At 40.9% G+C, this 24,873-nt stretch overlaps 2 protein-coding genes across 2 annotated transcripts in view; one reads left to right on the top strand and one right to left on the bottom strand.

Annotated features, from left to right (window-relative positions):
• Positions 1–3,037, top strand: part of atp6ap2 (ATPase H+ transporting accessory protein 2) — a 16,529-nt gene extending 13,492 nt beyond the window's left edge. The window contains exon 9 of the mRNA XM_003218923.4: positions 351–3,037. Within this exon, the coding sequence (XP_003218971.1) occupies positions 351–545 (195 nt within the window). The 3' untranslated portion in view covers positions 546–3,037. The remainder of the gene's footprint in view (positions 1–350) is intronic.
• Positions 2,796–24,873, bottom strand: c3hxorf38 (chromosome 3 CXorf38 homolog). Its single transcript, XM_062975187.1, has 7 exons — positions 24,515–24,873; positions 18,742–18,876; positions 12,307–12,429; positions 10,267–10,416; positions 7,212–7,379; positions 6,446–6,617; positions 2,796–4,531 (listed from the first exon to the last, which is right to left on the bottom strand). The coding sequence occupies exons 1-7, from the start codon at positions 24,722–24,724 to the stop codon at positions 4,497–4,499; spliced, it is 993 nt and encodes a 330-aa protein (XP_062831257.1). The 5' UTR covers positions 24,725–24,873; the 3' UTR covers positions 2,796–4,496.

Here is a 24,873-nt window from a genome sequence, read left to right as displayed (position 1 = left end):
AATTAGAAATTTGGGGGATGTGATGCATTTGTCTGGTTTAATTAAAAATTGGATAACTCATTTCAGCATCAAATTAAAACCTTTTCATAAAAATTTTGAAGCCCATTATCTTGATTCTAGGCTGATGTATTGTGGGTTTTATCTTCTGTTCATTTTGTTTTTTGTTTAATGCATTTTTGTACATACTGTATTTTGTTAAAAAGCCACAAATCTCAGAATAACAGTGAGTTGTGTCTTCATTATGAACTGTTAACATTGTTTTGTGTTTAGAGCATAGTTTGTTATTGGGAGTTTTTACAAATGCTCATTTCTTTATCCTTCATTAAAAATACCTTTTTCTCTTCTCACAGAGCAAGACTGAAAATCCATATAATCTAGCATATTCATATAACTTTGACTACGCAGTTGTCTTCAACATAGTGTTTTGGTTCATGATAGCCATGGCTATAGCGGTGATTGTCATCTCCTACAATCTCTGGAATATGGATCCAGGCTATGATAGCATCATTTATAGGATGACCAACCAGAAGATCAGGATGGATTGAGCTTCAAATTCAAGCCTGAAAGGCATAAGGATTCTTCCAATGATTTGGCATCGTTCAGTATGGACAGTACAACTATTTCTGTGAAGCATCCTCTTGTGTTTCCCTGACAGATATATTTAAAAATTAAGCAGTGGCTGTGCTCAAGTGGCAGAGCTGAACTATGAAATCATGAGTTAATGCCTACTGACTATATGTGTAAATGATTCCATTTTGTGGTTGTGCAATAATCCTTGAGCTTTAGAGTTGCTCTTCTGTATTGTGTGTAACCATGTGAAACAAATGCACTGAGAATACACTGGAAATGTAGGACTGTTTCCTGAGACTTTGTTGTAAATCATCAGTTACAAAGGCTTAGTTCATGTAAATATTTCAAATTGCTGTTCATGGGGATTTAGTTCTGCTTATGCCGAACTTTCAGTATAATATCTTTTAACTAGACCTGTTCTGCTAAAATAGAATATGGCTTTAGATTACCCTGCATCAGCCTGGGCAAATTCTCGGGGACCTGGGAACCACTTTTGCCCTCTTATGGACTTTCCTTTTTAGTGTTAGGTATGATTCCTCCTACCTACCCCAATACTGCTCCTGTAGTCAAGTCACGTTGGAATAAATAGGAAATTACTGGCTTCTCTAGACATGATTTGCTGTCTTGGGGGTATTTTTTTTTTTCATACTCAGCCACAATTGATAGCCGATGATGATTAATAATAAATATTTACTCTAAACTTACATACAGACATGACCTGGAACAAGAGAAGAATGTTGGTATATCAGTAAAGGATCTTGTCATTATATGTTACTGAATTTGACCAAAAACAAATTTATCGCGTTCTGTTAAAGATTCAATCTTTAAACACTGGTCCGCTGTAAACTGGAAATAACACATGGTTTTTTTCTCTAATCTTTGGTCAGTCTAATGTTTTACAGGTACATCTTGTAAATTGTGATTACATTCCCAATAGGCATACTGTGGATCAGATTTTATTCCCACAAATTGGCTTTTCAAATCTGCCACAGTAGAACTAAAATGGTACATAAATAGGCTTTGAATTAAAAAAATAAATGAACCCCATTCACCTTAGTCTAGAAGCAGTGAGAACTGGGGGGAAACCTTGTAGCTTGTGGAATGCTTTCTGTATTAAACATGAAGAGATTCTGTAGTGAGATTGTAGTGAATGTTTATACATCACAAGTTACTCAGCTTTCACATAATACTGATGTTCAGATTGGATGTAGAGCATGGTCAGAATATGGTTCAGTATTTATTTGATATTCGGGTAATATTATAGATGTGTTAAGCATAGTGGACCAGTAAACAACTTCATATTAAACTAATTACTTTGCCTAGTCGGATATATTGTGCTAAGCTTGTGATTTGATAAAGTGGTCTGCAAGATTAATGAAGAACTTAAACATGCAGCTGGATAAAGGAGCGTAGACTTCACTCCTGATCTCTACTGCAATAACAAGCACCACCATGCTGCCAAAATGAAATTCTTGTGGAGTTTCACTTGAAGCATGGTAAAAGAGAGAGTTGTTCCTAGTGTGTATTAGATATCTATTCAGATAATTAAATAGTGAAAATCCCATATATTTATAAACAAACTGAAAATACTTGAATTCCAGTGGGAACAAACTTTTCATCTCTAGCAATAGGTTAGTTTTTCCTGTTTTTATTTTGCAGTATTTTTTCATGTAGATGAAGACTGAAAACTTATTTTGATTTTAGCTAATGCCTTGCTGGCTTAACAAAAATAAAAAGAAACCTTCCTCGCACTGGTGGTTAGTGCATACATAGGGGAATGCAGGAAACCTAAAAAGATTTTAAGATATAGTACTGAAGACAAATTGATCAAGATTATGTCTAATCTACACTTTCCTAAGTCTACACTTTCCTAAGTGTAGACATGATTTAACCTAGTTAAACATACCTAATTCCATTGATTTTAATCAGATGTGTCCCCTGTATAAACACTTGATCAAAACTCCAGGCTTTGACTTGAGTTGGTGTCTGTAGATTAGGCTCTGAGAAAGAGGGAGCTAAGTCTTCAAGCCCCACTGAAATGCCCAAATTCATCATCACTAGATCTGAATGTGGCTGATTATGGCCTTGTTGGAGACTTTGGAAACTTCAGTACAAAAGATCATACAGAGATAGCTGAAAGAGGGGTAGATTTGCTTTGACACCATGCTGGCTACTTTATTAAGCTAAATAAGTAGGGATAAGAAATGAAACTATATCTCACCAAATTAAGTGGTGTTGCACAGTTTTAATATCAGAGTTGACAAATTCATTTCACCAATCTTGAAGTTACTAAATTTAAACTCAATTCTGAAATTCCAATCCTTTGCTTCCTAAATCTTAATCTTCTAACTATCCCAACAGAAAATTTTTAAAAATGTCAATATCTCATCAAATAAAACATGCATGAATTACAGGATTTTGTTTGGTATTTTTGTTGAATAATAAATGTTTGACATTGCCAAGAAAATGTGTGTCCAAAATGTTCTTCTTTTTCTTCCCACTGACATGCTCAAGGTAAGAGCATATTAGAAAATTATTGATCTTATATGGTCAAACTCAATCCTACTTTATTTTCATAAATATCTAACGGAGCAATCATATGCATTATGTATTCAATAGTTCCACAATGTTGATTGGGATCTGCATAGGATTTTATCTCTAATGTCTTCCTTCAGACATTCCTACAAAATCTTTAAATCTCTTAATAAAGCAAGATACTCTCCAATCTGCTTTACATGAAAGTTATAGTTGGTTGCAAGTAAGGCATTTGGCATATTGGAACAGTTACCTGGAATATTGCATTGAATGCTTCTTGGCAGGGGGTTGGACTGGGTGGCCTACAAGGTCTCTTCCAAAACTATGATTCTATAACCAGAGATTAGGCTTTTGTGAACAGCCTTTGGGGATAAAAATATCTTTCTACTGTATGAAGAACCAAACACAAAATAAGGATTCATAGTTGGTGTAAGAATTACATAGTTCATTATTTCGTTTTTTACATATTCACTGAGCAAAATGATACACAATTTCTTTTTGACTGAAGTTATTTTGGTTCAACAGCATTAATAACTTATTGTCTCAGTGTTGTCTGTTCTTTCCAAATGCAGCACTTAAGGCAGTCCTATTTAAGGGATGGGAAGAATTCCAGCCTGGTGCAGCTTTCATCACATAAAGTGAATCTTCACAGATCTTTTTACTGAGTTAAAACAATACAGACAGAGTTTTTAATCAGAATTCCAAAATACTCCAAAATAACATCCATGGGTGGTTGAGATATAGTGACTTTTGCTTTCTGATAGCTCAGTGTACACAAACTATGCTTCATGCGCAACATTATTTTTAAAAATTGTATCTATAATTATCCACAATTTATGTGCATAAAATGTATATGAATTTTGTGCTTGTATCTCCCAAGATATCTCTTTATATATGTATATACAAGTATTCCAAAATCTTTTTTAAAAATCAAAATACAGATACTCAACCCTTTTGGATAAAGGATAATCAACGGTACTCAGTAGTACAGAGAACTAAGGAATTGATATAGTTCTGGAGGAGAGAGAGTTTTTTGGTGTATGTCTAATACAAAACAGGAAAGAGAATTGAAAAATTGATTGTTTCATTTCCTCTGAAGAAGCATAATAGAATTTTTTTGTAATTAATATTACCACCATTGGTCCTATCTGGTATTATATGACAACAAACAGAACCGAACCCAAACAAACTGGCCTGTGCAGAAGGAGCATCATTCTAAGTTACTCAAAGCAAGACACAGTACGACATCAAGGGATTTGGCATCAAAACAAAGTGTAATATCCCTCTTGAAAATTATTTTCTTAATTTGTAAGAATTGTTTATGTTAAAAAGTTAACTCATAAATGGTTCCCTTGATGATAAATGCCTTGTCTTTTCACAGTAACAATTCTTCATACTGTGCGCTTCATTTTTTCTAAAGGACAACCTAAAATGAAACAAAATTACATTTAAATCAGTGTTAAGTAAGTCTTATTCCCTGCTACCTTGGGTTGAATGTGAAGATAAAACTTTGGAACTCACTGACTTTCAGTGGAATCTAAGTAACGGAAATGAACTCAGATAAGGAATCTGAAAGATGACAATGAAACAACTGAAGGTAAGTTGCAAACAATGTTTCAGGGAATTAGTATGGGACTTATTGCTGTTTAAATGGTCTCATACCTGTGAGGAACAAGTTTTGAAAGCTGTATACTCGGCAAGTAATTTTGGAAAATATATTCAGCTGCTGCAACATTACTAGGTAGAGGAGCCTGTGAAATGACCACTTTGCATTGAAACTGATGGGCAGTGGGACACCCTGAAATGCATCTTTGCAATTCACTAGAAAGCTTACGAAGTGCCTCTGCTGTGTTGCTAAGTATGTGTTATGCAAAGTAATGCAACATAGACTGCGATATAAAATCACAGCCATTGAAAGGTGAATTTTGTTATGCCCAAGATGAAGGGCTGGATGCTACCGGACAGGGAAAATGCTAGGGAAATGGCTCAAGAGAATCGACCTGAAATATAATACAATAAACTCTCAGTTAACCAGCACCCATGGAGATGGAGATGCCAGATAAATGTAGTTTCTAATTTCTATAAACATAGGTATAATTAATACTATACAATACCATAAACTCTGTATTGATTTACATGGTATGGTATGGTATATTACAGTATATAGTACTACATTAATACAGTAATTAAAAGCAAATTAAGAGAAGTAAAGACAAGCTTAGCTTAATGTACCACAGGTTTACTGTATTATAAAAACAGCTTTGGGAATGCAGTATTATTTCTTTGCTTATTTTGGCTTGTTCCTTGGAAGTTCTGGTTTCTTGCGTTCCAATTAATGGAGTCTACTGAATATCACAGAATAGATAATAGTTTGAAAATGAGGAACCTGAGGAAATTGTGACAGCTGAAAAAATAGATTTCAATAATAATGCTAATTGGGGTAATACAGCTTGTCAAGAAGTGTAGTTTGGACAGGTAAGATGAAGGGTTGATCACCATGGCATTAAAAAAAAGGCTGAAGCCTTCCACAATCATTTACTCAATGTATTGAATCAACATAAAAAGAAGAGAGTGCACTGGACCCTAGTCTAGATGCAGACTCTAAATTTTGTGATTCTCTACACATAGAGATTAATGAGTTAAAGCAAGAATGTTTCCCCTACTTATGGTGCTCTCCCTGTGACTTGCAACTCTGATCATACGGACAGCCTCCACGCACAGGAGAGAACTGTCCTATTCAGACTTTTTCTCCCCGTTATTACAAGAATAATTGAATTGGAGGGAAGCTAGTAAATGTCCATCTCTGCATGTTGATTAGACGTGCTTACGTGTATAGCGCTATAGAATTACAGAGTTTAGACCAGGGGTGGAGAACCTCAGACCCTGGGACCAAACCCATCTCCCCAGGTTTCTCAGAAGGCCCACCTTTCCTCCCATAAGATCACTGTTGTGTGGTTTATCAGCTGTTGTGCAGGGTTTTGTCAATTTCAAAAGAGATTCAAGAAAAACATATTGGAATTTTTGGTTTCACCCACCACTGAATCTGGCCCCTTAGAACATCCCCAGAATTGCATTTGGACTTGAAAGAGTTTTCATCCCCTCAGTCCAGATTCTAGAGCAGCCTAATAGAGGACCTGACAGTTGTAATTTCCACAGTATCATTGTGACCACACATTTCTAAGAAAGCAAATAAATAGAAATCACATCTGTGTATGTCCATGTAAACTAACTAGGGAAATTCTGATTGAATTGAGCCTTTTGTATGATGGTATTCATACCCGCTATCTGCTCAAATGCTATGGGGGGGGGGAAATGTAAACTTTAAAATGTGTGTACTTACCTTCATCACTTTTTTGTTCACAATTTACTTCTTCTGTCTCTTTTACCACCTGTTCTTGACTGTTCATTTTTTGTACTAAGTCTTCTAGGTTCTGCACTTCTTCCTGCAAATTTCTTTGAAGGTCATGATTGCTGTGGATGAAATTCCTTACAGCTTGTATTCTGTTGGAATCCTGAGAAGAAAATACACTGCAAGTTTTTAAAAAGTAAAATGAGTATTTTAAAGGGACACACACTAGGATTCGATAGCAGTTAAAGTGGTGTCACATTGCGTTAATTCTACAGTGTAGATGCATTCTTAGTCACTAAACTCACACTGTGACACTGGTCTAATGCTTTCCACTTTACCCCTGCAACATCTCTTAAAATATCACTGCTTTCTAAACTTCCATAAATTAATAGTAAACTGTTTTGTCGAAGGCTTTCATGGCTGGAATCACTGGGTTGCTGTGAGTTTTCCGAGCTGTATGGACATGTTCCAGATACAGTAATAATAAATAGTAAAATAAAAAAAATAGTAAAGTAAAAAAATTGATAATAGTAAACTGATTCCCTGGTCAGTTGTATTGAGCATAGTATTACAACAGGAATGAGCCCTTGGATAGACGGCAGCTCTCATCAATTTTACTATTGACTATACAGGTTAGAAGTGACAGCAGATGCAATCCAACGACATTTGGAAGTCTGTAAATTGCCTGACCCAATCTAAACAGGGAACAATACTGGCAATATTTCATTAAAACCAAACTATATTTTATGTTTCTTACCTCTTTTGACATTGTTCCCTGTTCCTCCATGCAAAGCCTGATTTCATTAAGTCTCTCTTTTATCAGCTCTGCCTCTATTTCAGTCATCTGGCCTGGGCTCATTTCACCTTCCAGTCCATCAAGCTGATCTTCCCCTGGTACATGAACAGCCCAATCAGATTTCAGGAGCTATTTGATTGGTTAAAAGACAGACAAACAGAAAACTATGCTATAAAAAGCTATTTGACTTGATAAGGAAGTCATGACTGAAAAGACTAGACTTTAATGTCAGGACTATAAGTCATATCAGTACCATAGTCTATAAATAGAGATACTCTTTTTCAGGTGATGAGGAACATGTAGCACTTTGGATACTGTTGGATGGTAACTCTCAGCAGCCTTAACCAGCATAACCAATGATAGGAGACAACGGAAGCTGCAGTCCAACAACATCCAGAGGAAAACACATCTCTCCATGCCTAATATAGTATATCCATACTCTTTGGAATGTGATTGTGAAGATGCCTTTACCAATCAGATCCAAAGATTCAACGTTGCACAGGCATCTTCATCTTATACATCTTTGAACAGACACTGTAACCTATCATGAACTGCTAATGAAATTTTAAATGTTTAGTAGTAAGCCTAGGAAACTACTGTTTGAGAAACACAAACAGAACTTGTAATGTAATTCAAGGTAATTTATTACATTAGAGATTTTTAATATGTCATTCCACCAAAGTATGCTAATCAGATTGTGATATTCCTGTGAAGCTATTTAATTGATTTATATTTGGGTTGGAGGCTCTGGCTGGCATTCTGCTAGGAACATATACCAATGCCCCTCTACCTTGTGACTATGTATGGTTTTTGGTAATTTTAGAGGATGGCGTTCTCTTCCACCCCTCCATAATAACCAAAGCACACAAACAAACCTCAAGGACTCATGGTTTTGTTGCATTAATACCCTTAAAGAATCTATATGGAGAATACAGTAGACTGGAAAAGAATATGGCCATGGACACAGACTGACAACATCATCCAATGAGACACTTGATGGGTGACGTGATCCGTCTGTGTCTGGCTTATGGGACATAGCCTGAATTTCCCCACACTTTCCACCAGCCATGGAATAGTTGTTCAGGAGGGACACTATGGGAAAACCATGAGTCTTGTTGTTGTGAGCTTACAAAAACTCTTACGCTCTGATGGGCTGTATGGGATCTTAACCAACAAGTCCATTGTGAATGCACATTGTTGTAAATGATTTAGTCATTTTTGAGCAGTGGAGATCAGCAAGCCTATCCTGCATTAACATCCTTGTATTTTATAAATGTTTTGGAAACTGTGGCCTAGAATCCTGCATTGGGCATGCAAAACATAAAAGCTTCATACATATAGTTCTGTGTCCTTTAGCCTCCTCAGCAGCTATCAAGCCATGTATGGTGTTGCTCCAGTTGATAATGGCCAAACGTTTTCCCTTCTGTAACTGGGGAACTGCAGCAAAGACAAGCCTTGACCCTTTGTTGCTTCATTCTCTCTCTCTCTCCTCCTGCTAGCCACAGCAGCATACCATGGGATTTGACTGCTACTCAGAGAGAGATTTTAGAAGATGCATAAGGAGACTACAAATAGTGCCTTCCACAATGAGACACACACATATCCCAAGCTATCAAGAGGATTCCAGCAAATGCTTTTCCTTTGATTCTGCTACAATTCTTGACACAAAGTTTCAAGAGCAATTTTTGTGATAAACACAGGTGTCAATGGCACAGCATAAAATATTTCATTTAATTGGAATGTTTATTTTTTATAAATTTGAAATTGCTTTTTTGCATCTTGTTTTTTGTTTTCTTCCACATGAAGTGGGTGTGTACAGAACAAGCCTTCTATTTTCTTCAAGTGTCAAACATTTTAATGCTTGCCATCTCCTCCAAAGCAGTCCTACAGTAAGCTTATTTTGCCATAACAGAAACTATCATTGTTGGTACTTTCTGCATTGCATTTCAATCCACTTCACCAAGTTGATTGTTTATTTATACACCAAAAGGGTGACCAAAGAGTGGTTCTTGAGAAGTCTGTCGACTGCAACTTCCAGCATTCCTTATTGGCTATGCTGAATAGGTGCTGATGAAAGGTGCAGTGCAATATTATCCGGAATATTGCCCATCCCTGTACAAAGATTGAGGAGCCCCGGTGGCGAAGTGCGTTAAAGCATTGAGCTAGAGACCAAAAGGTCCCAGGTTCAAACCCCGAGAACAGCGTGAGCGGCCGCTGTTAGCTCCAGCTCCTGCCCAACCTAGCAATTCGAAAACATGCCAATGTGAGTAGATCAATAGGTACCGCTTCGGCGGGAAGGTAACAGCGCTCCATGCAGTCATGCCGGCCACATGACCTTGGAGGTGTCTATAGACAATGCCGGCTCTTTGGCTTAGAAATGGAGATGAGCACCAACCCCCAGAGTCAGACATGACTGGACTTAACGTCAGGGGAAACCTTTACCTTTACCTTATACAAAGATTACAAATCTGACAAAGTTAATTCCAATACATAGAAGCTTATGTTATATATAAAATATCAGTCTTAAAGGTGCTATGTGATTCTTTGTTATTTTGTATTCAGGACTTGCAATAATTATACTAAACTCTTTGTTGATCCATACAAATGTTTTTTGTAATGCATTGCTGTTATAATGCATAGGTAAAGGTAAAGGTTTCCCCTGACATTAAGTCCAGTCATGTCTGGCTCTGGGGGTTGGTACTCATCTCCATTTCTAAGCTGAAGAGCCGGCGTTGTCCATAGACACCGCCAAGGTCATGTGGCCGGCATGACTGCATGGAGCGCAGTTACCTTCCCGTCAGAGCGGTACCTATTGATCTACTCACATTTGCATGTTTTCGAACTGCTAGGTTGGCAAGAGCTGGGGCTAACAGCAGGCATTCATTCTGCTCCCGGGATTTGAACCTGGGACCTTTTGGTCCACAAGTTCAGCAGCTCAGCGCTTTAACACACTGTGCCAAGGAATAATGATGATGATTATCAACAGCAGCCAGATTTGCATTAATAATCATTTAACCTTTTCTATACTTGTAGTAGCCATTTGGGCCTCGGGAACATGTTGAAACTCAGCAAGCAAATTCTGAATATGGTTTCCGAACTGCTTCAGCCAGGAAGAGGAGACTTTCATATCTGAAGAGTGCATTAGTTCATTGCGGCACTTAATCACCTAGAGATGTAAACGTAAAGAAAAACAGGTGGACTGTAAAACCCAGCAGGGGCTGTGGAAAGCAATTACTAAGTTATAGCCTTGCGCTGTGGGAGGTGGCAGGGGAATGAGGCCTAAATGAGTGATATATTTCTACCCCAGGGCCACACGCTGCTGTCAATTGCAATGAGATGGAAATACTCCATGTAGTACAGACCATGCAGATTACTAAAGGCATCAGTGCTTCTAATAGCTTTGAAAATCAGCCTTTAAGCTTATTATATTTTACCACATCTATCTATCTGTGGGCATACATAATCTACTGTAATGAATAGTCTCTTTGTGTCCCAAATTTGAGGAAAAGGTGGGGCAGAAATAAAGCAATAGCAATGGAACTGGAAATTGGAGAGGCCTCTGGACTTCTAATGGTTGCATTGAAGAGGGAATTGCAGCAGGTGTTTGCTACCTGGTTGTATGAAAGCAGCATCTGTGAGAATTCCTGTTTCAACACAACAATTAAAGGTACAGGAGCCTCTCCAGATTTCATAGGCAACCCTAGTAATAATATTCTGAAATCAGCTCATTTAGGTAAGCAACCTCCCACAGGCTGCGTGGATAGACTTCACGGCATTGGTAATGGCATCATGTCACTTCCATTTACCATTTTCACCTGGCTTGTAGCCTAAAAGCCAGGACTGGGAGTCTGGGGTAGACATGTAGCTTTTATATGTTTTTATGTTTATATGAGTTTGGGGCAAAGAAAAAAAATCATCTACAATCATTTTAAAATGAACTTTTGGAGGAGTCTGGGAGACTTCCGAGGTCATTGACCAGACGTTCTCTGCTGAATCTTGAAAGAGTTCCTCTAGAGGGAATGGAAATCACTTCTTCCCTCTCCCTAATTGTCCATAAGCAGCAGAGATTTCAGGAGAAAGAGGAAATGCTGGTTTCATGGACTTTTCCAGTGAGATCCTGCTTCTGGATAACCTATGATTCCTTATACAGAGAATTCATGGGAGCAGCACCATGCAAAGTCTAGGTCAGGGGTCCTCAAACTTTTTAAGTGCAGGGCTGGTTCACAGTCCTTCAGACTGTTAGGGGGCCAGACTATGATGAAATAGTCCAAAATTAAGGTTGTTGTTGTTGTGTGCCTTCAAGTCATTTCAGACTTAGGTCAACCCTAAGCCTAAAGTTTAAGACAGGGGCCAGGTCAATGACCTTGGGGACCCCTGATCTAGATGATCTCATAAGACCATAGGCAAGCAAAGAGACCTCCAAAGACCATCTAGATAGTCTCATAAGACCATAGGTAAGGAAAGGGACCCTCAAAGACCATCTAGATGGTTTCATAAACCATAGGTAAGGAAAGGGGCCCCCAAAGGCCATCTAGACAATCTCATAAAACCATAGGTAAGGAAAGGGACCCTCAAAGGCCATCTAGACGGTCTCATAGGACCATAGGTAAGGAAAGTGACCTCCAAAAGCCATCTAGATGGTCTCATAAGGCCATAGGTAAGGAAAGGGACCTTCAAAGGCCATCTAGATGGTCTCATAGGATCATAGGTAAGGAAAGTGACCTCCTAAAGCCATCTAGATGGTCTCATAAGGCTGTAGCTAAGCAAAGAGACCTTCAAAGACCATCTAGACGATCTCATAAGACCATAGGTAAGCAAAAAGGTCTCCAAAGACCAGGTAGACCCTAAGTCAACCCTAAGTCTAAAGTTTAGGACAGGGGCCAGGTCAATGACCTTGGAGGGCCGCATCCGGCCCCCGGGCCTTAGTTTGGGGACCCCTGGTCTAAGTGTTTACTAGAAGAGGAGGGAGAACACTGGTGGGAACGTCGGAAATGCATTTGAGAAACATATTCAGAACGAATGAGGGGAAAGATGTCAACATCAGCCTTCAAATTACCTCTCTGACCTTCTTTTGATCAATGTTGCTGAAGTAATCACAAAAAGTAAAAAGGTTTAAGAGTCCTGATGCGTCACACTTGTCAGGACCACAGCTATCAGCTTTCCCAGGAGGCATGTAAGCCTAAGCAATGAAGAAGAACACCAACAGTCAATGGGGCATATCTGCATCTCACACCAAGCCTTCAATATCCTTCAATTCAATAACCTTCTACAATGACACACTTAAGAATTTACTGGATCGTCTCAAAAACCAACTACCAATCTGTGATTTATAGCACCCTTAAGTAACTACTGCATTCATTTTCCACAATCAAACATCAAGACTGTACAGTCAGCTCTCCACATTTATGGATTAGGTTATTCTTGGATTTGATTAAAATGTTCTCTCTGGGAATCTCTAGGTTTTCCAGTGCAACTCTATGGTCAACTTCTACCAGAAATAATTTTAATCACTTACGGTATAAATTTATGTTAGTGTTTTTAGATTTATGTTTAGTCATGATAGAAATGTATATTTGTGTGATCATTCATTAACTTACGTAATGCTAAGATATTTTGGTTAGGTAGATATATGTTTAGGTATTTGTTTTCTTTTTATATTGAAATAAAAATAATACAGTGTTCCCTCACTTATCGCGGGGGTTAGGTTCCAGGACCACCCGCAATGAGTGAAAATCCGCGAAGTAGGGGTGCTATATTTATTTTAATATTTATACATTATTGTAGTAGTTATACACTATTTTAAGTCTTTATCAACCAATTGTGTGTTGATAAATCGCCTCCTTCTCCTCCCGTTGCCACTTGGGCTCCTTTTATCTCCCTTCGGCTTCTCCTTCCTCCCTTCCTTAGGCTGTAAATTGTAATTTTTTATGATTTATAATATTATTTTAGAGTTTATTGAAAAACCGCGAAACAGTGAATCCGCGAAAAGTGAACCGGGAAGTAGTGAGGGAACACTGTACTACAAAAATAAATAAATGGATTCATGCTGGAGGATCTAGATATTCCTAGAGAGAAAATCTCAATAGGAATCTCTAGGTCCTCCAATATGGAAGTTGACTACAGAGTCATGCTAAAGAATCTAGATACTTCTAGAGAGATGTTAAATCAGGTAAACTTTTGTTGGAGCCCTATGCCTTTAATCCCCGTGAACATGGAGGGTTGGCTGTATATCGTTTTTAATTTCAATCAGGAGTGTAGAATCCATAGTTGTAGGGTTGCATATGGACTTTAGACACTGTATGCACAAGGTTGGTGAGATCCAACTACTTTTCACAGTCTCCGTGGTTCCCGACCTTTTCTTTACCACAGACCACCCCTTTAAATACCTTTTGTGGCTGCATACCACCAAGACTTAACTCAAAATTTAAGACACTAGACTGCATCAAGTAGTTATTTCAATTTTCTCACAAAGGTCCTTCGAATTTAGAGAGAAGAGCATGTAAGTTAATCTGTTAATACACACACTCCTATTATAATATAATATCTTGATTATAATGATTCCAAATAATAGTATCAACACTAATGATATATGACATCAATCCTTTGTGGACCCCATGACGACACTATGGCCCTCCAGAGACCACAGGTTAAGAACCACAACTCATTCCCTGATTTCTGAAATATTTGTCTTCCTGTCTCTAGTAGCTATGGAAGATAACAATCTCAATGGAGATCATGAAAGGGTAAGAGAGAGATTTGCTTCCATAATCGCTTCCCACCCTGGATCCCTATGTTTGAGTGAGTGTAGAGTGGAGTTTTAAATCTCCCTAACCATGTGTACTGAGGTGTGGGTGTGTGCTTTTGTACTTACTTAGGCAATCCCTCATAGTTCGAGGACGATTGTCTTCCATTTCTGTTGTCTTGGGGGTATGTCCGTAGGTGGCTGAAGAGACCTATTCTTGATCTGCATGTTCTCCCGCAGTGAGGACATCAGTTTCCAGGTGGAAGGCGGTCCCGGTCAGGGTTGGCTTGAAGGGCCTTCCTCTTGGCGCGTTTCTCCCTTAAGCCCTTCATTCATGCCTCTTCAAACTCCTCAGCACTGCTGGTCACAGCTGACCTCCAATTAGAGCGCTCAAGGGCCAGGGCTTCCCAGTTCTCAGTGTCTATGCCACAGTTTTTAAGGTTGGCTTTAAGCCCATCTTTAAATCTCTTTTCCTGCCCACCAACATTATGTTTCCTGTTCTTGAGTTCGGAGTAGAGTAACTGCTTTGGGAGACGGTGATCGGGCATTTGGACAACATGGCCAGTCCAGCGGAGTTGATGGCGTAGGAGCATCGCTTCAATGCTGGTGGTCTTTGCTTCCTCAAGCACGCTGTCCACCTGTCTTCCCAAGAGATTTGCAGGATTTTTCTGAGGCAACGCTGATGGAAACGCTCTAGGAGTTGAGTGTGACGTCTGTAGACCGTCCACATTTTGCAGGCGTAGAGCAGGGTTGGGAGGACAATGGCTTTATAAACAAGCACCTTGGTATCTCTACGGATGTCCCGATCATCAAACACTCTCTGCTTCATTTGGAAAATGCTGCACTCACAGAGCTCAGGCGGTGTTGTATTTCAGTGTCGATGTTGACTTTTGTGGAGAGGTGGCTGCCAAGGTAGCGGAAATGGTCAACATTTTCTAATGTGACACCATTATGTTGTATTCCTGGCTTTGCAGAGGGATTAGCTGGTGCCTGTTGGAAGAGCACTTTGGTTTTCTCGATGTTCAATGAGAGGCTGAGCTTCTCGTATGCTTCTGCGAAGGTGTTTAGAGTGGCTTGTAGGCCTTCTTCTGAGTGCACACAGACTACGTTGTCATCGGCATACTGGAGTTCTATAACAGATGTTGTGGTGACCTTGGTTTTAGCTCTCAGTCTGCTGAGGTTAAATAGCTTGCCATCTATCCGATAGATGATTTTCACAACAGTGGGAAGCCTCCCATCAACAAGGTGAAGTATCATAGCGATGAAGAAGGAAAATAAGGTAGGGGCAATAACACATCCCTGCTTGACATCTGATTCCACCTTAAATGGGTCACTTTGGGAACTGTTGCTGTCCAAGACTGTTGCCATCATGTCATCATGGAGGAGCCGCAGGATGTTCACAAATTTGTCAGGGCACCCAATTTTTTGGAGGATGGTCCAGAGAGCACTGCGATTCACTGTGTCGAATGCCTTTGCAAGGTCAATGAATGCCATGTACAGAGGTTGGTTTTGTTCCTTGCATTTTTCTTGGAACTGTTGTGAAATGAAGATCATGTCCACTGTTCCTCTGGAGGGGCGGAAGCCATTCTGGGATTCTGGGAGGGTGTCTTTTGAGACAGGGAGAAGGCGGTTTGCAAGGATTCTTGCGATAATTTTTCCCAGCAGAGATTAGAAGGGAGATACCGCGATAGTTCCCACAGTCTGTTCTATCCCCTTTCTTGAAAAGGGTGATGATGGTGGCATCCTTGAAGTCTGCTGGGATTTTCTCGGTCACCCACACTTTTTCAATGAGCTGGTGGAGTTGTTCTATCAGCTCAGGTCCACCCTCTTTGAAGATTTCAGCAGGGATCCCATCAGGTCAGCTGGCTTTGTTGTTTTTTTGTTGGCTGATGGCATTGCTGACTTCTTCCAAACTAGGCAGTGCTGCAAGCTCATCCCTGGTTTGTTGTTGTGGGATTTGTGAGAGGGCCTCTTCAGCCACATTGGAGTTGCAATTCAGCAGGTTCTGGTAGTGCTCTTTCCAACGTAGTGCAATTGATGTTTTGTCCTTCAGAAGTTTGGTTCCATCTGATGAGCGTAGAGGCTGTATGCCATGGTTTCTTGGTCCGTAGATGATCTTTGTGGCTTTGAAAAGTGTTGGATTTCTTCAGGCTTCTTTGTCCACCAGATGTTCTTGAGTTCTCTGGTCCTTCTTTGGACCTCAGCTTTTGCACTGGCATAGATCTTTTTCTTGGCAGCACAGTTGGCGTCTCTCTGCCATGTTTGGAAGGCTTTCCTTTTGTTATCAATTAGCTGTTGGATCTCTTCATCGTTATCGTCAAACCAGTCTTCTTAGTTTGGTATCCAATGGTTTCTTCACAGGCTGTGATGATGGAGGTCTTCAGTTTGTTCCAATGTTCCTCAAAATTTTCGGGGTGTTATATGGGTAGATGATCCTTGAGTGTTGTTTGGAGAAGGGCTCGTTTGGAGGGCTCCTGAAGGGCTTGAGTGTTCATTTTACGCCTTGTTTTTCTTCCTTGGAGTCTGCGTTTGGGGACGATCTTGATAGCCATCGTGGATCGGATTAAGCTGTGGTCTGTCCAGCAGTCATCAGTACCTGTCATGGCTCTTGTGAGAAGCACATCGCGGCAGTCTCTGGCACGTGTAATTACATAGTCCAAGAGGTGCCAATGCTTTGACTGGGGGTGCTTCCATGATGTCTTGAGCTTGTTTTTCTGGCGGAAGAGCGTATTGGTGATGACAAGGTTGTGCTCTCCACATTTGGTGAGAAGCAAGATGCCATTCGAGTTGCTGTTTCTGACCCCGTCTTTTCCTATGATCCCTGGCCACAGGTCAGAGTCCTGTCTGACTCTTGCATTAAAGTCCCCCAGGAGGATGATTTTGTCCTTCTTAGGTATCTCCGATAGGATGGTGTCCAGCTGACAATAAAAATTTTCCTTGATGTTTTCGTCAGCATCTAGTTTTGGTGCATAGGCACATATGATGGTTGCCTGTTGGTTTTTGACAAGGTTAATTCAGAAGGTTGGGAGTCGTTCACTGATGCCAGTGGGTGCTTCAGTCATGTGCTTCACCAGGTCATTTCTAATAGCAAAGCCAACTCCGTGTATTCTTCGCTCTTCTTCAGGCAGTCCCTTCCAGAAGAAGGTGTAGCCTCCTTTTTCTTCCTTCAGCTGTCCCGCTCCTGCTCTCCGGGTCTCCTGAAGGGCTGCTATGTCAATGTTAAAGCGTCCCAGCTCCCTTGCAATGATAGCAGCAGTCCTGCATTTGGTGCGTTTGCTGTCAGTGTTATCCAACAGTGTCCGTACGTTCCATGTTCCAAAGTTCATTTTAATTTTTTGGCTGCAGAGTGGTGACCCCTCTCGATGCGGCAGTCCATTCAGGGATAAGAGAGGCAGACTATGTTTAGGGCACCTTTTCTAGCCCCTTCCCCATGTGGGGTGAGCAGAGTGGATCCTAAAAAGGGCTGCTCAGTCATGGATACAGTTGCCGGACTACTCAACTGCCTCGGACCTTGAGGTAGAACGACTGAGTCCATATCCACCGCCCATGTGCCAGCCTGTGACTAAGGGCTTCCAGATTCACAATCCTGCCCCTGTCGCTGCTCGCTGATTGTCATGGGACTTTTGTTGGTTTGTTTTTATTTTTCTTGGAAGACGCCTGTGCGTGATTTTTTTTAATGTGTGGAAGTTGGTGCACGGCCGGTCAACACACAGTCTTCACAGAGTGAGGTCCCAGCAGTGGTGTGGTTAACACAATGAGAGTGGCTTCTTCCGCCTTCACAGCCATTGTAACATGTACCATGTTATCCTCCGCCTGCTCCGCCATTGAGGTCTTAGGGTCTTCGGATTGTGCTTGGTCTGGATCCTCCCCTGTGGCCCCTCCTGGGAGTGCATGACTCCAGTGGTTGTGCCCACAGGTTCATTGGAACACGCAAGCCCCCTCACCACGACAAGGTGACAATCCATCAAGGGGGTGTGTGCTTTTGTACACATGTGTGTATATAAAAAGTGTAGGCCACGGGAATAATGGAAGTTGCAGTTGAATGTATCCAGACAGCACCTGTTTGGAAAGAAAAAGTATTATACAGTTTGTCTGATTCCTCTTCAGTGAACCTTACAAACACTCATTCAGTAAATCGTCTGTGTTTTCCAATACAAATATAAGAAAATGACTAAACTAATCAGTTACAAAATAAGATATCAAGTGGGACGGGGAGAGGAAAGGATGTTGTTTGGCTGCTTTCAGACAAGTCTGGGTCCTATAATTCTGCTGGACCCACCACATGTGTTATACTTGGTTTTTGTTTATGCCTTACCTTGATATACATGCATTCAGCCCACTATTATACACACAGGTGAAACTTAGGCCCCTTCTGCACTGCCATATAAAATTCAGATGATCTGCTTTGAGCTGGATTATATGGCAGTGTAGACTCATATAATCCAGTTCAAAGCAGATAATGATTATTATCTGCTTTGATTATCTGGATTATATGGCAGTGTAGAAGGGGTCTTAGATTACAATTTGACTCCAGGTCTGGTTATACCATTATAAAAAATTAAGTTAAATCAAGTTTATTCTGCATTAGCCAACAGCACTTTTGTGTATTTTAAGAAATATATTTAGTACTAAGGTCCAGTGCTACAATTTTCCCATCACTTGTATGAATTAATGATACTGTATCTTGAGGAAGAATGAAAAACAATGTTGTCACCATGCTTGTAAAAAGGGAAAACCAGCAGGCATTACCTTTGCAATTTCCCAAGGATTAGAAGGCCAGAGCCAAGGCCTGCAGTTTCCCCAGTTCACCTCCCCATTCCTGTGAGTGTGATGTTTCAAAATCTCCTTTTTCCATTCTTTACACAGGGTGCAGACAGGCTGAAACTACAAATTAACAGAAACAGCAATATACAGTCAGCTCACTGTATCCATGATTTTTTTTGCACCCACAAATTCAACCAACCATGGCTTTAAAATATTAAAAAGAAATCCCACAGCAAATCTTGATTTTGCTGTGTATCACTATGCTGATGTGTAGGCATACCCTGTCAACTTACAGTGACCCAACTAATTCCATAGGATTTACTTAAGCAAGGAATATTCAGAGGTGGTTTTGACAGTTCCTTCCTCTGAAATATAGCCTTACAGCATCTGATATCCGTTGGCAGACTCCATTCAAGTACTAACCAGGGCATACTCAAATGTAATTTGTAGGCTCCCTGTTGTTTAATGTTTTCCAAGCATCGTACTTATTGCTAAAAATATTACAATTTTAAAAGCTTGTGACAAGCAGAAATTCAACAAGCATTGTTGTTGGTGCATGCCTTCAAGTCATTTCTGACATTTATAACTTTAAGGCGAACCTATCATGAGATTTCTTGGCATAATGTATTCTAAAGGGGTTTGCCTTTGCTTCCCTTTGCATGTGTTTTTTTTTCCTTGTCAGGAGCAATTTGAGAAACTGCAAGTCACTTCTGGTGTGAGAGAATTGGCCATCTGCAAGGACGTTGCCTAGGGGATGTTTTGATATTTTACCATCCTTGTGGGAGGCTTCTCTCATGTCCCTGCATGGAGAACTGGAGCTGACAGAGGGAGCTCATCTGTGCTCTCCCCAGATTCGAACCGGCAACCTTCAGGTCAGCAACCCAACCTTCAAGTCAGCAGCCCTGCCGGCACAAGGGTTTAATCCGTTGCGCCACCAGAGGCTCCTTTGAGTGTGTTGAAATGATATCAGAGTTGGTGTTCATCAGGCCTCCAAAGGGAGGTCATTCAAAAACTGGCATGTCACCAGAGACTAATCATTTTCCCATGTCCTGTGTATTCTTCCTATCAATGGGACACAAAGAAGGGACACTGCAATAGGTTTCAGTTCTTGAGTAAGCATATATAATTATTGTATTTAACATAATTGATTCCAATGCACCGTGAGCCTCAAATACCACCTTTGTTATTAAGGAATGTTTTCCTCACCACAACATTGTTACCAGTTCAGAGGAGTATCCGTTCTGAAGGGATCTTTTATATTGTCAAATAGTTTTTGCGTTTCAATGAACATGTCTAAACCATTGCGTCAAATATTCCTGCAGTTTGGCGGTTTCTTCCTCTGTCATGACATGCAAGCAACTAAACACATGGCAGAAGGAAATCTAACTCTGTTGAGGCTGCTCCAGATGGCAAGACATTTTTTGTGCAATGTGGTTGCTTCCAGTGGGGTTTCATATAATTCCAGAACAATTTCGCCCATTCTTCTGGGTCCTTCCACTCAACATTTCATACCCAGAGCTGCAAGGGTGGCATGCAGAATTGTTTCACAGCAGCTTGTCTGTGAATGTCCTCTGAGTGTGTATTTTTGTCATGTAAGAATCATAAATGCGTACAGTACGTCAATGAGAGATAGAAAGATCATAGATGTCTTAAAACTCGAAGGAGGGAGTAAAAACCATTCAGCTACCTCTCTAAAATCTAGCTCACATGAACTTTTTAAAAAAATTGACATCCTTTCAGTGCTCATTGGGTTCAATCAGTCTTGAGAATGCTCCAAAATGTGTTATATTCTACCTCTTTCCAAGAAATTCAGGTCATTCTTCCGTATTTTTATATCCCCAAAAGCACTATGAAGCAGGCTAACTTAAGAGATGGTGATTGGCCCAAAGGTACCCTTGATGGGCTTTAAATCCAGGCCTTCCCAGTTCTAGTCCAACATTCTATTATCCCATGATTGTAGTAGCCTAGAATACAAATGGTTTTGTAATACACCTATGATAGCAAGTCAGCATAGTAGGTTTGAATGCTGGACTACAACTCTTGAGACCAAGACTCAAATACCTGCTCAGTCACAAAAAAGAAAGGCAAAGGCAATCCTCCCCTGAAGCAATCGTGCCAAGAAAACCCCTTGATAGGTTCACCTTAGGGTTGCCACAGGACAGAAATTGCTTGAAGGTACAAACAACAACAACAACAATGCCACAGAGCTGTGGAGTCTGGACAGGTCACATTCAATTTGTGAAGCCTTATCCAACGTGCAGGCTTAAAGCTAACTTACATGTACACCAAAATCCAAGGTTGGTCTAGACTAGCAATTCTTTGGCTGGCCCCAGATGCCACAGAACCGTTCAGATGTGCTGCTCCTGACTGACTGACTGTAGTGGTGGCAATGGAGTCTAAATGTCCAATGGGACTAAAACTAGTTCAACCCTGCAGGCTGATTACCTGCACCTGTCGTGTCCATCCTGTTAACTTGGCAGCTAGTTGGAGAGCTCTAGAGAACTCCTGGCCATTGCTGGACACCTCTGCTGGTATCAGTAAAGGTGGCTATGCTACTAAGGAGAGGGGGGCATCACCTACCTCTTTCTCCCTGATCTTGAAAACTAATGATGTCAGCAAAGGTGCCCAGCGATGTCGAGGAGCTCTCTGAAGCTCCCCAGCAGGCTGTCACAGGGATGAGAACGACACAGCCCTGATGGTGGTGCTGGCCCATGTGACCAGCAGACAAATGAGCTTTGGAGCTGATCTGCTGTGTCCACACTCACCACAAAATGTGGAGCTGCTCCAGAGTTTTGGTAAAATTCTGGAGCATTCCCTGACTTCACTTTAATAACACGGGGTAAATCTGGGTTAACACATTTTACTCCATGTTACAGACTAGACATCCCTGGATGTGGACTTCTGTTTCATGCAGACAAGCTCTTGGGGTAGTTAAAAGTTGTGAACCTTGAATTGCTGCTTGTCACATTTAGTCTGGCAGGAGAGAGAAAAAGCTCTCTATCTAAAATATTTGATGCTTTCTTTATAATTTGAGTGAGGTTTATCACCAATATGAATGATGCCATTTTGGCATCAGTGAGTAATTTTTAAATTGCCACCACAATACAGAGTCCATATGAGCACAGGTTGGCTGCAGAACTTCAATTACTTAATTAACTGTGATGTACCTCCTGCCCAACCTCTTTTGACAAATTATGTGCAGTAACATTATGTGAAGCAATCATTTGAGTGATGGCACCTTGGCACCCTTGAGCTATCAATATTGATGATGACTGCCAAATTAGTTTGGCAGCTCAGCAAAGAATCAGGAAATGCTGCCCACCAAATGCATTTTGAGTGTTTCTTGTCAATGCCTCTTCTAACCTCTCTCTCTACTTATTTTCAAAGATTTGAAATAACTGACATGCCACACAACTCTTGCTCTCAGTTCCAAATATAGACCTCTCGATGTGGGAGAAATCAAAACTTGGAATCAAAACAAGAAATGTAAAGCCTGTGATAAAGCAGTCAGTAGGAGTTGCTCTTTTCACTGCTTAGAAAAATCATTTCCTTGCCATGAGTGTACTCATTTCCAGAAATGTTTCAAAGCAACGATTTTCCCTGTCTTCAAACGCCTTTCTGTAAATCAATCTGATTTCATTTTTGACCAGACATGTTCTTTTGTCCAATTTGCATTGCAACCTTCATAATTGTCACCGGTTTTAATAAGATATTAAATAGAATACCCCAGCAACAGTTATCTAAAAGTATTCCTATAGATACTTAAAGTCTTGATCCAGAGTAATTGTACAGCTATACACTGCTTCACTGTGAGAAGACAGCCTTCCCTTATTTTTTACAGTATGTACAAACTGGAAAGACCTACTAAAATCAGCATAAGCCAACATAGGAGCCTGAATCCAGTGGAGGCAAATACAGATAGCAGGACTACTTCTGTCAGGGGAGATTTGTGATGCAGTATAGTTCTCCCATTAGCCTAAAAGGGAGAAGATAATCTTGACCAATCTACCTTGAGCTACCCGTTTCCTCCTCCCCCAAATATATATGTATATGTACAGTATACACATGTATATCTCAGGTATAAGTTTTCCAGAGGACTGTAAATATTTCAACACAAATTGGAAAGGGGTACTGGAGGTTGGTGGGGTGGTTAACAGATAAAAATCACTCCCTTACAACCCTATATTCAGAGTTTGGAAAAAATCACGTTTGTTTTACTACAACTAGAAATTGTTTCTCACAAGAACTTCATGATGAGCCAATACCCGCAGTTTCTACACATACTTTTGATCAATCTCCCATCACTATGAAAAGTAATACTAAGAATACCTTAGTTCAGAGAGCAGTTGTACTTGTGTCCTCCTTCTGCCTTCCCACAGGGAACACCTACAGCAGGCATGGGCAAACTTCAGCTGTTAGGAATTGTGGCAGTTGGGAGTCTAAAACACCCGGAGGGCCAAAGTTTGCTCATGCCTGATTTATAGTGTAGAATTCATGTAGTTTGACTTCACTTTAACTGGCATGGCTCAATGCTCTGGAACCATGGGATTTGTAGTTTGATGAAACACCAGCTCTCTTTGGCAGAGACAGACAAACTACCTTTCTTGTAAAACTACAACTCCCATTATTCCATAGCATTGAACTATGGCAGTTAAAGTGGTGCCAAACTGCATTAATTCTATAGTGTAGATGCACCCATAGGCATCTGATAGGCAACTGTGGAAATAGAACATTGGACTAGTTAGACCTTTGGTTTGATCCTGGACTACTCTGTATTATGTTCATTCATCCATCCAGTATAATTTGTTTCTGATGAATTTACTGGAAACTGTGTGGCATCACTTGTATTTCTGATAGGAAACTAGCTATTTTAAATTCCTCAAAGATGGCTAGCAGCATCACTCCAACTGCTTGGCGGAGGGTTATGGCACACAATTCATCAACCAGAAGGCAAGGCAAGGCAAGCAGTACTTCACACTCACAATAAGGAACTGAAGCTTCACAAACCAGATGAGAAAAGACTCAGGCAGGGGGCTAGGATGGAGGCCTGGCAAGAGAACTGGGCTTCCTACCTAGCACCAGAGTGTGTGCAACACAAAACGGGCAAAATAATTAGTTACAAAGATATAGGAATTAGGAAAATATGAAGTTTTATACAGGTTGAGTACCCCTTTTTCCAAAATCCTGAATTGTCTACAAAGGTGGCTCAGAAGGTGGCACTTTTGCTTCTTGATGGTGCAGTGCATACAAACTTTTGTTTCATACATAAAGTTATCAAAGAAAGGTATAAAATTACCTTCAAAGCATGTATACAATATGCATACGGAACAAAAATGGATTACTGGGTGGCTGTGAGTTTCCGGGCTGTATGGCCATGTTCCAGAAGCATTCTCTCCTGACGTTTCGCCCACATCTATGGCAGGCATCTTCAGAGGTTGTGAGGTGTTGGGAACTAGACAAGTGGGATTTATATCTGTGGAATATTCAGGGTGGGAGAAAGAAGTCATGTCTGCCTGAGGCAAATGTGAATTCCAGCCACGAAAGCCTTTGAGAACACAAAAATGGGTCGTATTATGGACATATACAGGCATTTCAAGCATTTTCATGTCACGGCTCAATACTATGGAATGGTGGGAGTTGTAGTTTTAGAAGGTCAGCTGGCTGTTAGGAATTGTGGGAGTTGGAGTCCCCGCCTGAACTGAGTGGTGGCGCCTCTCCAAGCCACGAGCCTTTCCCTTCCCTTCCGTCGGGGCCTCACCTGCTTTCCTCGCGGGAGGCAGTGCCCGCGGCAGCGGCTTCCCGGCGGCGACGGGAGGCGAGCGGCCAGCTGCTGGTGGAAGGCGTGGGCCTGCTCGCCGGCGAAGCGCTGGAGGGCGGCGCGGAGGAGCAGCAGGCTCTGCCCGGCCTTCAGCCAGTTCTTGTACTCGGCGCAGTTCAGCCGCGCCGCCAGCTCCGCCGCCAGCGCCATGAATGGGCGGGAGACAGACGGAAACAGAAACAGAAACAGAGAAAGGGAGGAGAGAGGAGGCTGCCTCCCTCCGCCTGGCAGCCCGGGAACGCCTCGCTCTTTGTGCTCGCTTACACACCACGCGGCGGAGCTTCTTCTCTCTTCTCGGT

Source organism: Anolis carolinensis, chromosome 3 (genome assembly GCF_035594765.1).
Source record: "Anolis carolinensis isolate JA03-04 chromosome 3, rAnoCar3.1.pri, whole genome shotgun sequence".
NCBI classification, from domain to species: Eukaryota; Metazoa; Chordata; class Lepidosauria; order Squamata; family Dactyloidae; genus Anolis; species Anolis carolinensis.
The sequence above is the reverse complement of the archived record's forward strand: the minus strand, read 5'-3'. Positions and strand labels throughout refer to the sequence as shown.